Source organism: Eschscholzia californica, unplaced genomic scaffold (assembly GCF_041429995.1).
Source record: "Eschscholzia californica isolate CP2 unplaced genomic scaffold, dmEscCali1.0.p SCAF_6, whole genome shotgun sequence".
Lineage (NCBI taxonomy): Eukaryota > Viridiplantae > Streptophyta > Magnoliopsida > Ranunculales > Papaveraceae > Eschscholzia > Eschscholzia californica.
The window spans coordinates 1,418,119-1,434,352 of record NW_028238483.1 but is presented as its reverse complement, the minus strand read 5'-3'; the positions used below and the strand labels follow the sequence as shown (position 1 = coordinate 1,434,352).

Below are 16,234 nucleotides of genomic sequence, written 5' to 3'. Positions count from 1 at the left end.
AACAGTATGCTCCCATCTAGCTCTACCACTGATAGTGTAGAAGATGGAACACAATTTAGGAAAAGTAAGAGACGTAGGATAGAGAAAACTTTTGGTCCCGATTTCATTACTGCTTTTCTATCTGAAGGTGTAGACTGGCTTAACGATCAATTTGTATCTAGTTTCTTAATTGAGACTGATCCAAAGACTTATCATGAAGCCATAACTTCAGTAGATGCAAGCTTATGGAAAGAGGCCATAAAAAGTGAGCTAGACTCTATCCTAGTCAATCATACGTGGGAGCTGGCTGACTTACCTAAAGGGTGTAAACCCATTAGCAGTAAGTGGATCTTTAAGAAAAAGATTAGGCCAGATGGGACCATAGATAAGTATAAAGCCAGACTGGTGATCAGAGGCTTTACACAGAGAGAGGGACTTGACTACTTTGACACCTACTCCCCCGTGACTAAAATCGCCACAATTAGGTCTCTTATCGCGTTGGCTGCCATGCATGACCTGGTAATACATCAAATGGATGTTAAAACGGCCTTCCTGAATGGAGATCTAGATGAGGAGATTTATATGTCTCAACTAGAGGAATTCGTAATCTCTGGTTAGGAGAGCAAGGTATGTAGACTGAAGAAGTCCCTCTATGGTCTAAAACAGGCACCCAAGAAATGGTATGAGAAATTCGATGATACCATGTTGAGCAATGACTTCACTGTGAATAATCAGACTCATGTGTATATTCTAAACAGTGTACGTCTGGATATGTCATCATATGTTTGTATGTTGATGACATGGTCATCTTTGGTGCCAACGAAGATGATGTGAATGAGGTAAAAACCTTTCTGTCATCTAAGTTTGAGATGAAGGACTTAGGAGAGGCAGATGTCATATTAGGGGTCAAAATCAAGAGAACTCGAGATGGCATCTCTCTAAGTCAAACCTCATTATGTTGAACAGATACTGAGAAAGTTCAACTCCTATTATGTGAATCCTGTGAGAACCCCCTATGACCCTAGCACAACTCTAATGAAGTATGAAAGACCAGGTGTCTCACAATCTGAGTATGCTAAGATCATAGGAAGTGTGATGTTTCTGATGAATCACACCAGACCTGACATTGCTTTCGCAGTAAATAGACTCAGTAGATACACACATAACCCTAGTGAGGAACACTGGAGAGCACTTCATCGCCTGCTTAAGTATTTAAGAGGCACAATTGATCTAGGCTTGCATTATGGAAAGTTCCCAGCAGTGCTGGAAGGCTACTGTGATGCTAACTGGGTCACTGACAATGATGAAGTCAGTTCAACTAGTGGTTATGTTTTTGTGTTGGGTGGAGGTGCTGTATCATGGAAGTCTTCCAAACAGACATGCATAGCACGTTCCACTATGGAGTCTGAGTTTATCGCTCTTGAACTGGCAAGTCAGGAAGCAGAGTGGTTGAGGAGTCTCTTGGGAGACACACCACAATGGGGAAGGGAAACTACACCAATTTCCCTTCATTGTGACTCACAGGCTGCCATTGCAGTTGCAAAGAATAATGTGTTCAATGGCAAGAAGAGACACATCAGGATAAGGCATGTTGCAGTTAAGCATATGCTGAAAAATGGTGTAATAGCCTTGGATTATGTGAGGTCAGAACAGAATCTGGCAGACCCACTTACTAAAGGCTTAACGAGGAGACTAGTTCTCGAGACGTCTAAGGGAATGGGGTTGAAGCCTCTGTGCTGATTTTCCATTCTTGTGACGTGGAGCGGAGTCAGCGAGAGTAAAACTAGTAGAGCTCCATTGAGGGGTCAGAATTTGACCTAAGGATGAGCCTAAGGCTCTGATGTAGAAACGCAGCGGAATTAAAAGAGATGAATAATTAAATAAGAACGATGAAAATAAAGATCAAATAACTCTAAATAATAAACTTGATTAAAACTTCAATGGGGTTTTTCTCTCAATCTGAGAATAATAGACAAACTAGATATCCTTTTATAGGATTCTGGACCTTCCTAGATAGACTTGAATTAGACTTTCCTAAATAATTAAAATACTGCAACTGCCTAAATAACTAGACTCAAATCTGGACCTTTCCAATTATTGAAATATTAAAATAGCATAATTATCTAAACCTAATTTATCTAATAATCATACTAAAATACGGACTTCCTAAATCTACTCTCTCTGGCCGGTTGGTCCATGACCGGGTTCGGTCATGGAAAAAGTCTCCACGCCGGGTGCCCCTGCATCAGCACCCCCTTCCTTCAAGAGGTTCGTCCCGAACCGTTTGTGAAGAAAATGTAGTTCCTCCGATCCATCCTCAATTGGCAATAACGTCACCATCTTCTTCTTCCATGGAAATTCATAAACATTCAAACGACCACGGTAAGTGGCATCAACATCAGATTGCCATGGTCGTCCTAATATGATGTGGCATAAATCCATATCGGTGACATCACAATTAACTGTAGACAAATAAGAAGAACCAATAGAAAGATTAATAGTACACATGCGATCAACCCGAGTAGTAGTACCCGATTGAATCCAAGCGGTCTTATACGGGTTTGACTTAATCATTGTAGGAATACCCAAGAAATTAACAAGTTTTGTAGAAATTAAATTTTCTACACAACCATTGTCAATTACTATAGTACACACTTTATTCAGTACTGTTCCCCGTGTAACGAACAAATTCTTTCGTTGAGATAAATTCCTTTTTAACGGTGTGAAAAGAACTCTCCTAGTAAGTAACATAACCCGGTCACCGTTGTCTGGAATAGTGTTAATTCGTTCCAATTGATCTTCATCCGAATCTGAATCTGATTTCTTTTCTACAATATTTGCTTTACCGCGAGAGGGGCAAGCATTAGAATAGTGGCCTGTTTCAAAGCAACGATAACACTTAACTGGTGGAGGTTTTTTATAAGGATTATCTGACAGTGATTTAGAACCGTCCTCCGCCTGTTTGGATTGATCTAATTCATCCGGTACAGTTCGAACTGCTTGACTTCTCGTACTGTGTCCTCGGAAAATAGAACGTGAATCTGATTCAAAAGATCGGGCTACACTAATACATTCAGAAACCGAAGTAAAAGATCTTAAATTAACCAAATCTTTAATATCATTCCGAAGTCTGTCCTTGAATTTCTCTACTTTCATTGATTCTGAATCTGGGAGATTAAGTCTCGTAATTAGTCTTTGGAATTCTGAAGCATATTCCTCCACTGAACGTCTTCCTTGGCGGCAACGTAAATAATCAACACATAATTAGTTCTCATAATCCGGAGGGAGGAAACGAGAGAACATTAATGGTTTCAATTCTAACCAAGAAGAAATAGGTGGAAGGTTTAATAAACGACGATTTTCAGATTCCTGTTTCCACCAAGTAAGAGCAGTTTTAGATAAATAACCAGTTACACAACGTACCTGTTCAGGACCTTCAACTTGCATAACATCAAAAAAAATCTCGAGTCGTGAGACGTAATCTAAGAAATCCTCAATATTAATCGAACCATCATATGATGGTACTTCCATTCGAATACGGTACGATGAACTAGGGTTTGGATATTCGATGTCCGTTGGTGTAGTGTGGTGTTCACGTTCGGTTTGTGTTGGTTGGACCACCAAGGGGGGTCGTTGGGGTATGATGATTGGACGGTTGATAGGAGTGGTAGGGTCTCGGGTTTGTGAATGGGTGAAGTTGTGTTCTCGGTTTCGGTTTAATGGGTCTCGGTGACGTGAGTGTGTGGTGTTGTCGGGTTGTAGAGGTATGTTGATGGTCGACTCGGGTTCATGTGGACGGCGGTGTTGTAGAGGTGGTGTAACCGGATCATGACCCGTGGGGTTGTAGCGTGGTTCGGTTTGGAGGTTGTGGTGGGTTTGGTATGGTGAGTGGGTTTCGGTTTGGGTGGTAGGGTGTGAAGAGTATCGGGTATACGGGTTAAGGATACGGGGGTCTTGGTAGGTTGTAATGGTTCCTAAAGGGATGATTGGTTGAGGTTGGATGGTGATGTTTTGGTTAGTGTTGATATCGATGTTGGTGGGGAAGTGATGGTCGGCCGAGAAGTGGCTTTCGTGTGGTGGTCGATGTGGTGTTGTAATTGGCTCGGGGAATGAGAACGATTGAGGTGTGGACGTGTGGGTATAGGAGGGGTACGTAGGTGTTTGAAAAGGTGTGTTTTGGGAAGGGTGGCTAATGGTGTGACCAAATAGTGGTGTCGTGGGTTCGGGAGGGAAACCGAGAGGAGGAACTCGGGTAGTGTTGGTGGTAGTCGTTAGTTGTGAGGGTTGTTGATGTGTGATAGTGGTGGGAGATGGAGTTTGGTTTTTACACATACCTTCTAGTTGTTTGGAGATGATGGTGATGGAGTCATTGAGTTGATTGAATCGTTGATCGATTTTATTGAATTTTTCTGTTGTTTCCTTCTTGTACTCATTGAACCCTTCTTCCAACTTTTTACCTGCAGATAGCCCTTCTTTAATGTTGTCCTATTCAGAGGAGAAGGTTGGTGTTTTCTCCTTAGTTGGTGTAGCTGAGATAGTAGTATTAACCATGATGATAAAAGTGATGAAGACCGGAAAGAAGTAAAAAAAAAAAATTTATGGCTCTAGATACCACTTGATGTAGAAACGCAACGGAATTAAAAGAGATGAATAATTAAATAAGAACGATGAAAATAAAGATCAAATAACTCTAAATAATAAACTTGATTAAAACTTCAATGGGGTTTTTCTCTCAATCTGAGAATAATAGACAAACTAGATATCCTTTTATAGGATTCTGGACCTTCCTAGATAGACTTGAATTAGACTTTCCTAAATAATTAAAATACTGCAACTGCCTAAATAACTAGAATCAAATCTGGACCTTTCCAATTATTGAAATATTAAAATAGCATAATTACCTAAACCTAATTTATCTAATAATCATACCAAAATAAGGACTTCCTAAATCTACTCTCTCTGGCCGGTTGGTCCATGACCGGGTTCGGTCATGGAAAAAGTCTCCACGCCGGGTGCCCCTGCATCAGGCTCTTAATGTATTCATAGCCCTTTGTGGTGGTTCTAATGAGACGGACTTCATGAATACACCGATAGCTGATGTGACACGAAAATGTCACATTTGGAGAGCCTAACTAAGCCTAGTTAGTTTGTTTTGAGTATTATAATAATATTTTATGTGTTTTTAATGTTAGGTACCTATTTTGGAGTTAAACATGTAAATCGGAATAAAGGGAATAAATTGTCACTATCATTTCATGTGCCGAAAACGAGAGAAAAAGACTTCAAAAAAATCAAATGACAAGAGGAGTTAATGACGAGTCTGACGGTGAAAACGGAATTCAATTCGGAGTTCGGACGGGGAAGATGTGAAAGATAGAAGCCAAGGTGTTTTCTTGAAGGTTGGTTCTAAATGTAGAGACAAGATGAAGGCACTCCCTTGATTTTTAATTAAAGCCCAAAGCCAAGTCCAAGCCCACAAAAGAAAAGAAGAAGAACAAGACAAGGAAGAATCTTTGAGGCACTCTCTTTATGGATCCAAGTCTGAGTCAAAGTCAAAGTCTTGACCTAGGGTTTTAGTAGTTTAGGCTACTATTCATCATCTTCTTCATTCATCAACCAAAGAAGAGAGAAAAGAGGCAAAAACTTTTCTAGGGTTTGGTTCTTAGAGTTTGAAAGAGAGGGTTTGAAGAGAAAGACAACAGAGAAGAAGGAGGATCCGACCAAGCTAGGTCGGCCTAGTTAGGCCGGCCAAAGCTTGGCCGGAATAGCAACTCGGGAAGGCACAAGTAATAGCCCACGGGATGCAACCACAGCAGCTCCAGCGAACGCGACCTGCAGCACGGGCGCAACAACAGAGCACGGCAACAGCAACAACACGGGCTGTGCTTCACGGGAGCTGCTGTTCGGGCGGCCATTAACAGCAGCTCGGACCAGCAGTTGTGGAGCACGCTCGGGAAGCTTCCCGAGCTCGGACAGTGCACGGATGGATGCGCATGCTCGGGACAGGGAAGCCTTTGGCCCGGACCTATGCTTTTTGGGCGGAATTCATGCATACTTTGGCCGAATTTTTATGAGTCTTCCGGCAACCTTTTTTATCCGAAACCTTAAGGCTTTTACTCCCCATCATCTTGGCTAGCTTCCCATATGGTTTGATTTGATTTTGGGTTACAAATTTCTAGAGAGAGAAAGCTAGGGTTAGCTTTAATGGAGGTTGTGTTCTAAATGGAGAAGATGATGGTGGTCGCTATGGGGAACCCATAATTTGCTAATGGGAGATCGACTGAACCTTAAAGACTCATATTTTCCGACGATCTTAGCCTCGAACCACATCGAAAAAGGGGGATTCTCTTACCATTTTCTTTCCATTTCTTATTCAATAACCATATTTAGCTAACTTTAGTGTGTCGATTATATGAGATGAAATGTGATGAATTCGTGATTATGTTTAATATGATTTGATATTTTGATTATAAATTGATGTTCATTAATTTCGATTATCGTTTCGATCGTATTTTCATGTGTCTTGTCATACACTTCGCATAGTTAATAGACGAAACGAAGTATTCGATATCGATCGTAGTCTAAGTCATAATTTCATGTGTCTTGTCATGCACTTCACATAGTTAGGCGACTAGACGACACTTAAATGACTCGGGATTAACCGAATTAGGCGTTTGTTTGACTAAGTATGATCTCCGGATATACGTAGTACTTAGAAACATCTACTTTAGGAGTCGAACATTCGATTATACTTTGAAACATTAGATCGGACTACATATAGTCGTAGGTTTATCATTATGGATTCCCGGACTTCGACACCTCTCTCACTTATTTGTTGCCCGAATCGAGTCTTACCGTCTCCTGACTCTTGTTCCTCCGACACTTCTCTCGAATCTCTCTCGCCCGTTTACATACATTGTTTAGTTAGTTTTATTTGTTTTCTTTTATTTCTTATGCAACATCATAACCCCTCATTTATCCTTGTTTCTCTCCTTTTTAGTCTAAGTTAGCTTTTAATATCTAGACCGAGGAATAAAACCCTTCGATATCCAAACTACCTTCCTATTCTTGGATCGATCGCGGTTTTGCCGGATTACTACTTGATACCTCCGCTTGGGTGTGCAACCTTTTCGGGTTCATCAATAGCTAATATATCCATTACCGTAATGGTGGTCCTATTGAGACGGACTATATGGTGTTTAGCTGTTGATGATGATGAGGATGAACTTCCCAAAGTTCCTAATGATTTCAGACCCAAAAGTTCTTAATGGTGGCCCAATTTCCACCCCTATTTACAGGCCTAGGCTCAAGAGAGGCCCAAGACCCAAAAAAAAAAATAAGGGGCGCCTATAGAGGAGAGGAAGCTTTCAAGTTACAACCCTTGGTCCCTCGTCTTTCATTTTGATTGGTGGGGACGTCACTCACCTTCTACCTCTGTACGTCCTAACATAAAGCTCAAAAACTTTTTCTTCAAGTTCTCCATTCCAGTGAAAACCCTAACCACTATAGCATTATCTCTTCTTCCTCTGATCCTTTTCTTCGTTATCCTATTATATCTTCTTTACAAGTAAGTTATTCGACTCTTTCTCTCTCTTTACATTCATATATTTGTATTTCTTGTACTAACAGATATCTAAGGTTTTAGGGGTTTTTTTTTTTTTTTTAATAGTTTTTCAAGTTTTAAATACTAGAGAATGTCAATAATGTAATCTACATTGATGGTTTTAGGGTTTGAGTAAGTAAACCAACTACTAGAACCATTAAAGTAGTTAGATTTGATTGATGCTAAAACCTTGCCCTCTCTGACTCTCATTTAGAATAATAGTTCATATTGTTTATAGGAACAGATCCTTAATTTGTTTTTATTTATATGCAGTTGGCTTTTCGAAATGATTTATCCCGATGGGAAGGTGCATTTGGTAATTTTTCTTCTGTTCTAATTACAAAAAAAAAAAAAAAAAAAAGTTACTGGGGAAAAAATTATTGAGATTTTACTAACCAAAAAACTTTGTAGCATGCGGTCCTAGAACAAACGGGTAGTCTATATACTGGCACAAGCGGAACAGTTGGAATATGGAAGCCACGAGTATTTCACAAGGAGCAGTTTTCGTTATGCCAGGCCTGGATTACGAGCGAGCAGGGACCCAACTTCACGTCCATCGAGGCCGGCTGGCACGTAGGCGATTTTTCTTTTATTTTTTTTCTATCTTTTCTTTTTTTAATAATTTAGTTGAATTAAAAAGAAGAGGAAGATACTACTTCTAACCAAAGTGTGTTTCACCATATTTTTCACAAATGTTTATCTTTTTCTGAACCAAGTCTCTAAAGCCATTTGGAGATCGATCTTAAAGGTTGATCCGAGATCCAAACATACGTCTAGAAACACGTCTAGTTGCCTTTACCAACCTTCAATTTAGTCTGTATTTTAAACTTTGTCCTTATATATCCTCTCCAGTCTCCACACTGAAAAGTTGTAAACCCATTTCGTTGTTTAGTGATCCAACCAAAGTATGTTTCACCATATTCTTCAGAAATGATCTTTGGCCAAATTTTATTATTTTTTGAACCAAATCTCTAGAGGCATTTCGAGATTAGAGAGTTGTTCACAATTCTCAAAACAAATGTCATTTTTATTGCAGGTGATGCCAAGAGAATACGGAGGAGACCGTATGACCCACCTTTTTGTGGGATCAACAGTAAGCGAGTTACTTAAAACATTATTTACGATAAAAATCGATTTATTACCATATTAATTCTGCTCTTATAATTTTTTAGGCTAAAAATTATGATGATTTCTGCTATAACTATGAGGCTCCCGGTTATATTCCTATTCCATATGCTCCAGTCAAACCGGGAGATCCAATACAACTCACATCTCTTCCCGATGATCCACGTGAAGTTCAATGCAAGATTGAAATAAAACTGGTACCATAACTGCTTTTACATTTTATTGTTGAGTTAGTTTAGTTCTTTGTAAAACTAATACCTTTCTTTGTTTTGTTTGTCTGTAGGACGACTCAAAGAGAGTTTGGTGTGTGTATTATAACGATGTCATGGTGTGTGGATTTCGTGCGAGCATGTTTCCAGAAATCCAAAATGGTGCCACCAAAGTTCAATGGGGGGGAGAAGTTTGTATGAAGGTACGTACACCACTTGAAAAATACCCAGAAATGGGAAGTGGATCTTTTTTAAGTAGAAAAAAACTCACTTGTAGCATGCAAGAAGTTACAGTGAAGGAGTTCGGAGATGAGGAATATAAACCACTTAAACCAACAAAAAGGTATACAACACCTGAGTACCAAATTGCGACGGGAAAAAAATGGGAAGGCTACACGTACATTGGAGGAAGGGTTTGTTAGGATACTACTTAGATTATGTAGAATTGTAGAAGAAGGGTAGGAAGGGTTTCAAAGGATACTGTTTAGATTACGTAGAATTGTAGAAGAAGGGTTGAAATGATACTATTTAGATTATCTGGATTTATAAAGACATCTTTGGAAGTACTATTATTATGAATTTTGAATTGATTGAATCTGTGAATTTTTGAGTTGAATTGATATATAGGTCACCAAATTTTTGAATCTTTAAAGTCAGAGGAACATCGTTCCTTTTGTTCATTCAGGTTCAACCTGAGCAGTAAAAAACTCAGTCATGCTATTCTCTTACTTTCTGCTTTCTACATAATCATGCATATAATCTCTATCGACTTCTTCAGTCAATGGCTAGTGGGGTCAGGTTGACACAGCAGTCGGGTTGTACCAAAACTGGAAGTAGGCTCCTAACATGGCCTCTCCGGTGTATTGTATTCTGACTTGCTCGTAAGCTTCCACGGTCTCAGCTGTAAAATTCTCCAAGGTTTCGAAAATTGGAATAAGACTTGCTTGTAAACTACTACAGTCATGAACTTGTTTTGCAGTTTCTTCATGCCTGCCTTTTTCATCCTCAAGTCTCTTCCTCATGGAATCTAGATCCACCTTGAGATCAACCAAAGCTGACACACCACTTTCAGTGAGAACAACCGATTTGCTTGACTTGTCCGATACCGTATCGACCTCTTTTGGGATTTTGTTTTGCTTATTCTGCAGAGTTCTTAGCCGTTTCTCAAAATCTTTTGAGAGGTAACCAGCTTTGAGTCTCTGTCGTTGTTCCACTCCTTGCCTCTCCAATAATTGATGCAAGCTCAAAGCAAATGCATTCATGGTGTCGGCCACTTCAGATCCTGAAAGCCTGTCAATTGTTTGATACCAATCATTGCAGATTACAAATATGGATGGAGCTCCCATCCTGCTTGGGGAGAAAGGCACGACTCCATCCGTGGTTTCTTCTTCCTTGGCATCAAGGCATCTTAGAAGCCAGCCATTTAAGGACTCTATATAACATCTCTGGTTATTTATCCAATCACTAAAATGGCTACTCCAGTTCAGGAGCTTCACCTGTAATTTCACAGTAGCTCTCAAGCTTGAATCCCTACTGGCACCAGTTCTTACCATGAGAGTATGTCTTTTTCTCCCTACAATGGCTTGCAACTGCTTTCGATGGCAATTGAGCATGTTCTTCCACATTCGCATTGATCTGCAAATGTCATGAGCATAATAAGAATAGGGAAAGACAAAATATCCCACAATTTTACATAATTGTAGCACCACCTAAACAATGTCCACCCGGTTTGAAATTTAAAGAACAAAAGTAGGTATAAAACATTTTCCTGATCACAAACATTAGATATGGTGACCACAGCTCTAGAGTATGTACCTTCTATAACAAGAAACCCATGAGAAAGTTAATAGCACTTTCCAACCATAGGCTGACATTTTTTTTTTTTTAATCTAGACAGGAGTGACATTAACAATCTAGACGGGCAGTGGCTCGGGCTCAGGTAGGCCGAGCAGTGTCCAGTCCATATCCACAAGAATTTAGACAGAGTCGGGTGCTACCACTCAGGACAACTTTTCTTGTATGTACGATCATCCAGTTGTTAAATCAAGATTTTCAAGTGTGACATTGTCACTCAACTTTTGTGTGTCAATGCCAAATATAATTTAAAATTTTCCAAATTACTTCTAGGAGCTAAGGTTCAGACATACGGTCATGCATTATCATTACGAGTTACAAATTCCACAACTAGTTATTGCTTTCTCTTTCGATCCAAGCTAACCCTTTGAAAGCCAAACCTGGACAGCGCAGATATTTTTTAAGAGCGTCTCTACTAGATGAGAACCCAAGAAACAGGACTAAAGAAAAGGTAAAAAAGAAAACAATACTTGCAAGCAGAACTTAACATAAATAACAGGATTAAGATGTAAAAGACACGCTTGACATTTCATTGACGACTAATTTGTGTAACTACAGACGCTAACAAGAGGGAAAAAGTTATAGTTCATACCCGTGAGTCAACTCTGTAATCTGAGGTTGCAATTCTTTGTCCCTTAACTTGTGTATCCTGCGTGATATGGCGTCAATAGACGTTATAGTTACATTAATTTTGGTGAGCAACTTCCTTATAGAAGCCTGGGTAGCATCAATCTTATTGGACTCTGCACCTCTGTCATCCAAAATTTTTAACCTCTTGCATTGCTTTTCGTAGACAACCCGCAATCTTTCTTCATCCTAAAAGCACCTAACAAATTAATCAAGAACTGAAAAGAGGCTGACGCGAACTTGTAACAGCAAATCAACTGATGCCACAATTAATGTAAAAGAATGCATCTACAGACACCTTCTATATGCATTATGCAGGTTCCTAAAGAAGGATATACCAAATTCACTAGTGAGGGAAAGGTCGTGATCAGATATAATCGTTGTAACATAAATTTTGCCCAACCTCAAGACATTTAAACAAAACTTTTCTAGAGCAGTAATATCAGAAAGAAATTCTAAGTATAATAGTTTGGAGCGTATTGCAGGTAATGTCTAATGTTTCTTCTCGTTTCTGCCTTTTCCCTTCATGATCAATCATATTATGTTCAGGTCTGCCCTCCCCCACACCACCACCTTCTGCCATTAGTGTTCACAGAAGCTTCTCCAAAGGTTTACAATCTTAAAAAGTTCAAAATAAAGATAAAAGACAAACTAGAATTATCTAAATTCATAGTCAAACTTAAATAAAGTATATAGTCCTTCAAACTCGTAATTGGAATTCCTTCAGTAGATAACTCCTAAAAAGCACCCCTAAGACTTGCCATCCACGGAATCTATCTATTGTAGGACCCCTTCAACATATAAACCTAGTTTTAAGTCTGCCACTGGAGTGAAAACCCGAGGTGAGCAAATTTTGTCTTTAGTTGGGATCCAATTCTTAGTAACATGTAACTTCTTCCTTTGGGAGGCGAGGCCTGTGAGCATGTTCAGCTACCTCGCCAAACCTTGAGTCCTTTCTTCAGGAATTGTGTAAGCTCTTGTACTGCTTATTCAACAGTAATAGTCTGCCCAACCAATATCCCCATGGAATCTCAGTCGGGGTATCTGAGCGAGAAGCATTTAGAGTAGTCGGGCAGAAAAATATTTTTGTAGTTCGTTTTCATTCAATACATTCATTAAAAGTTTTGTAGAAAAATAAAAAAAGACCCTTCCCCAGTTTACATTAAATATGATCTTGTAATACGCTATGTTCTTCATATGTATTAGAAATCCAATTCCAATCAACTGAGGGGAAGGTATAAATTATTCAGTTTACAGTCCTCTACTAATGTTCACTGTGTTTGGTGTCCTTTTGCCACTAATAGAGCTAAACATTCCACTAGTAATTCAGACCATAAGAAATTAACTGCAGAAACCCCAAGTAATAAATGATTTAGTAGTGTTATCAATTGAACTGCAAATCGTACCTTAACCTCCTTGTAAAGCTTTTTTCTCCCATGTGTAAAGTCTTTCTAAAGTTAATGAGAGGTTGCCTGACTTCATTTTGAAATCCTCGCATTCTCCATAGTTGGCCTTGGCCATTTTCAGCACACGTGCCACTAAAACTGTGACCTCCTACTCTGCTGCTGAGAATGTCTCGACATAGGAGGAGATACCAAACTTAAAATCCTAGAAGACATCACTGTAGAAGACCAATAAGTTCCAAACTCATCTTATAGATAGCATAAACATGAAGATGACTAGGAATTTGTAACCATGTGGGGAAAGGCAAATATAAATAATTGACGCCACGAGAATAACACACATGCTAACACCTAAAGACTATATTTCTTTTTGAATTGGTGTAGTGGCTAATAGAGAAGCAGTCAACAGCCCAACTGAGGAACCTGCTCCATGTAGTGGAGAGATACATGCAACCACGTTATCAATGCAAACTTTACCCAAAATACGTTATCTAAGTTCTGTTTTCTCTTTGTCACTATATTTTATCTAAGGACCTCTGCTGCAATTCTAATTTGGAATGGCCTAGTGAAGTTTTATATCGGATAGTACTATAGAAGAAGATAAACTTGGTACCTTTTAGAAGAGTCGTTGTAGACTGATACCACATTTTGCCCACCTCAAGCATTACAGCAACCTCTTTGCCATAACCGGAAGCTATCTCAAATTCATCCCTTATTTCCTTTAAAACCTCTTCAATGTCTCGTGCAACATGGGTCGATAATATGGTAGAAGTACTCGGTATTGAGGAACCACCATCATCCTGAGGAGCTGACTGCACTTCCACTTCAAAACTCACACCTTTCTTCCTTGCTACTTCCTCCTCCCTACTACTTTCCGATATAATTATCGTCTCAGGGCTGCTCTCAATATCATTCTTCTCTATTGATTTCACATTCTCTTCGTTTTGTGAGAGAACCGTTCGAGAAGTGCCCTCACCAGATGAACCGGGAACTATTCTAGAAGTATCCACACCAGAATCAGGAATTGCTCTTAATATCTGTTCCTCTGACTTTTGTTTGGCCTTTATTTTTATTGCAGCTGCTTTAGTAGATTCTTATTGCATTTCATCTTCCAATTCAGGAATTCCCTCTCTTCTTCTTACTTCAACAGAATAAGGACTACTACTAGTTGATCCAATTCCATATCTAGTTCTGGGATAAAAACTGGGATATAAGCATTCTCAATTGAATCAAATGGGTTTAAGAAGTTCCAACCAGAGACTTCAGGTACAGGAGGCAGCGGAGAAGGAGGACGACTTGCAGGATTCATCTGAGGCTGATTTTTGTAATAATACGGATCTCGAACAGAATCGCTATCGTGATACCGATTCTGAGGAGGAGAAGAACCAGAATAACCCATTGGAGGAAACCCAAAGTATCCTCCTCCTCCGCCACCACCCACTCCACCATGTTGTGGGTACCCAGGATAAAAGTTGGAAGACTGAGCTACTGGTTCCTCATAAACCATTAAAGGTATCTCTGTGCCTGACCCTTTTCATGTAATAAGAACTATAATTAATTCCAGGGGTTGTTCCAAAACCCATACCTTGTTGAAATTGTTGTGGGTTTTGTGGATAATAATATGGGTAATAAGGTACTGGTTCTTGCTGCCATCCTGTTTCTTGTTGTTCAAATTGTTGTGGGTTTTCAGGAATTTCGTCATGAATGTGATGATCAGAGGAAATTGATGAATCTGAAGAAGACCCTGAATGAAAATGCAAGTGAGAATTTGAATCATTACCAATATCATCGTCATGAGAGCAAATATGAGATAGAGAAGTTGATGAAGATGAACTTAAATTCTTCTTCTTCCCGTCATCTGATGGAAGTGTTAGAACTGGAGATGAAGGAGGTGAATGAACACCACTACCACCACCACCAATCACTAACTCTTCATCAACAAATTTACGAAGTGCTTCACCAACTTCTTTTAGAGAACGAAAATAAGTAACATGAGAAGCAGCAAGAGCATATCTATGATCTGAAGCAGCTTTAATCAATTCCTTTCTCTCTCTACAACGAATCACTAATGGAAGATCATCAAGTTTAGATCCTCCACAACCCATATTACTATCAATTCTCAAAATCAAAACCCCTAAAAAAGTTTGAATTTTTCAATCGATCTCATCAAACTTTCATTCACACTTTTTCTTCAGCTAAAATGCTCATATCACCATATAAAACAGTAAAAAGCATAAAATAAACAAAAAATGAGGGAATGGTCCAAATTTTGCCACATCAATACGCGTTCAGCCCAAACTCGGACCGAAATGCGTTTTAGGTCCAAATGTCAGGGACAGCTAAGAGTTTTCTGTTTTTTTGTTTTTTTATTCCTCTTTTACCCCTCCGTGTTTTTGACGTTAAACACTCATTCCATCTCTCTAAATCCCGCAAAATCTCACCTGAATATCTCTAAACTCTATTAACTGACTCTTTCTCTCTCTAGATTATCGCAAAACAACATCTTTCTCTCTAAATATATCTAAATCCCGATAAATACTCTGTTTTTTCTTTGTTTCTCTCTCTAAAACCTTCTCAAAAACGCTGATTCTTTCTTATTTCGTTCAAATTTTGAAAATTTGGGATTAAGTTTTGGCGAAAATTAAAACTCCCGCCCAGATTTTTGAAAGATTCTATCTAAAGTAATTAAGCCCCCCACCCAGATTTTGGAAAGATTTTTGAAATCTGGAATTTTTTTTTTCTTTCTCTCTCTAAATTTTTTAGAGAAACAGAAGAAGAAGATATGTAAATTTTCTATCTATATATAAATATTCCGAAATCGATTATATTCTTGTCATCATCTCTATCTTTTTGAGAAAAGGAAAGTAGTAAGATTAGAAAGAGAAAACATGTTTAAACAGAAATAAAAAGAATAAAAATAGGAAATATGGGAAGAGAAAAATCTGGAGAGAAAATATGAAAAAGGAATAAAATTTAGAGATAAAGAAAATAGGAAAAATCTAGAGAGAAATCCCCAGTAAATTAAACAGTTTCCGGTAAACCAAAAAATTTCCCAACACTAAAGCGTCTAGTACACAAGAAATCCCCAGTAAATTAAACAGTTTCCGGTAAACCAGACAATTTCCCAACACTAAAGTGTCTAGTACACAAGAAATCCTCAGTAAATTAAACAGTTTCCAGTAAATCAGAAAATTTCCCAACACTAAAGTGTCTAGTACACAAGAAATCCCCAGTAAATTAAACAGTTTCTGGTAAACCAGAAAATTTCCCAACACAAAAGTGTTTAGTACACAAGAAATCCTCAGTAAATTAAACAATTTCCGTAAACAAGAACCAATCTGGAAAAAAAATTGAGAGAAATTAGTTAGAAAGAAATTCGAAATTAGTTAGAAATTGGTTAAAATTTGAGAGAAATTAGGAATTGGTTAAATTAA

General features: G+C 38.7%; 1 protein-coding gene and 1 pseudogene across 1 annotated transcript; one reads left to right on the top strand and one right to left on the bottom strand.

The window, feature by feature from the left end:
• Positions 1 to 7,145: 7,145 nt before the first annotated feature.
• On the top strand, positions 7,146 to 9,338 carry LOC147530735 (uncharacterized). Its single transcript, XM_086647002.1, has 5 exons — positions 7,146 to 7,239; positions 8,435 to 8,487; positions 8,619 to 8,675; positions 8,755 to 8,904; positions 8,991 to 9,338. The coding sequence occupies exons 1-5, from the start codon at positions 7,146 to 7,148 to the stop codon at positions 9,336 to 9,338; spliced, it is 702 nt and encodes a 233-aa protein (XP_086503128.1).
• A 217-nt stretch (positions 9,339 to 9,555) lies between these two features.
• LOC147530734 (uncharacterized) lies at positions 9,556 to 14,970 on the bottom strand (annotated as a pseudogene).
• Positions 14,971 to 16,234: the final 1,264 nt, after the last annotated feature.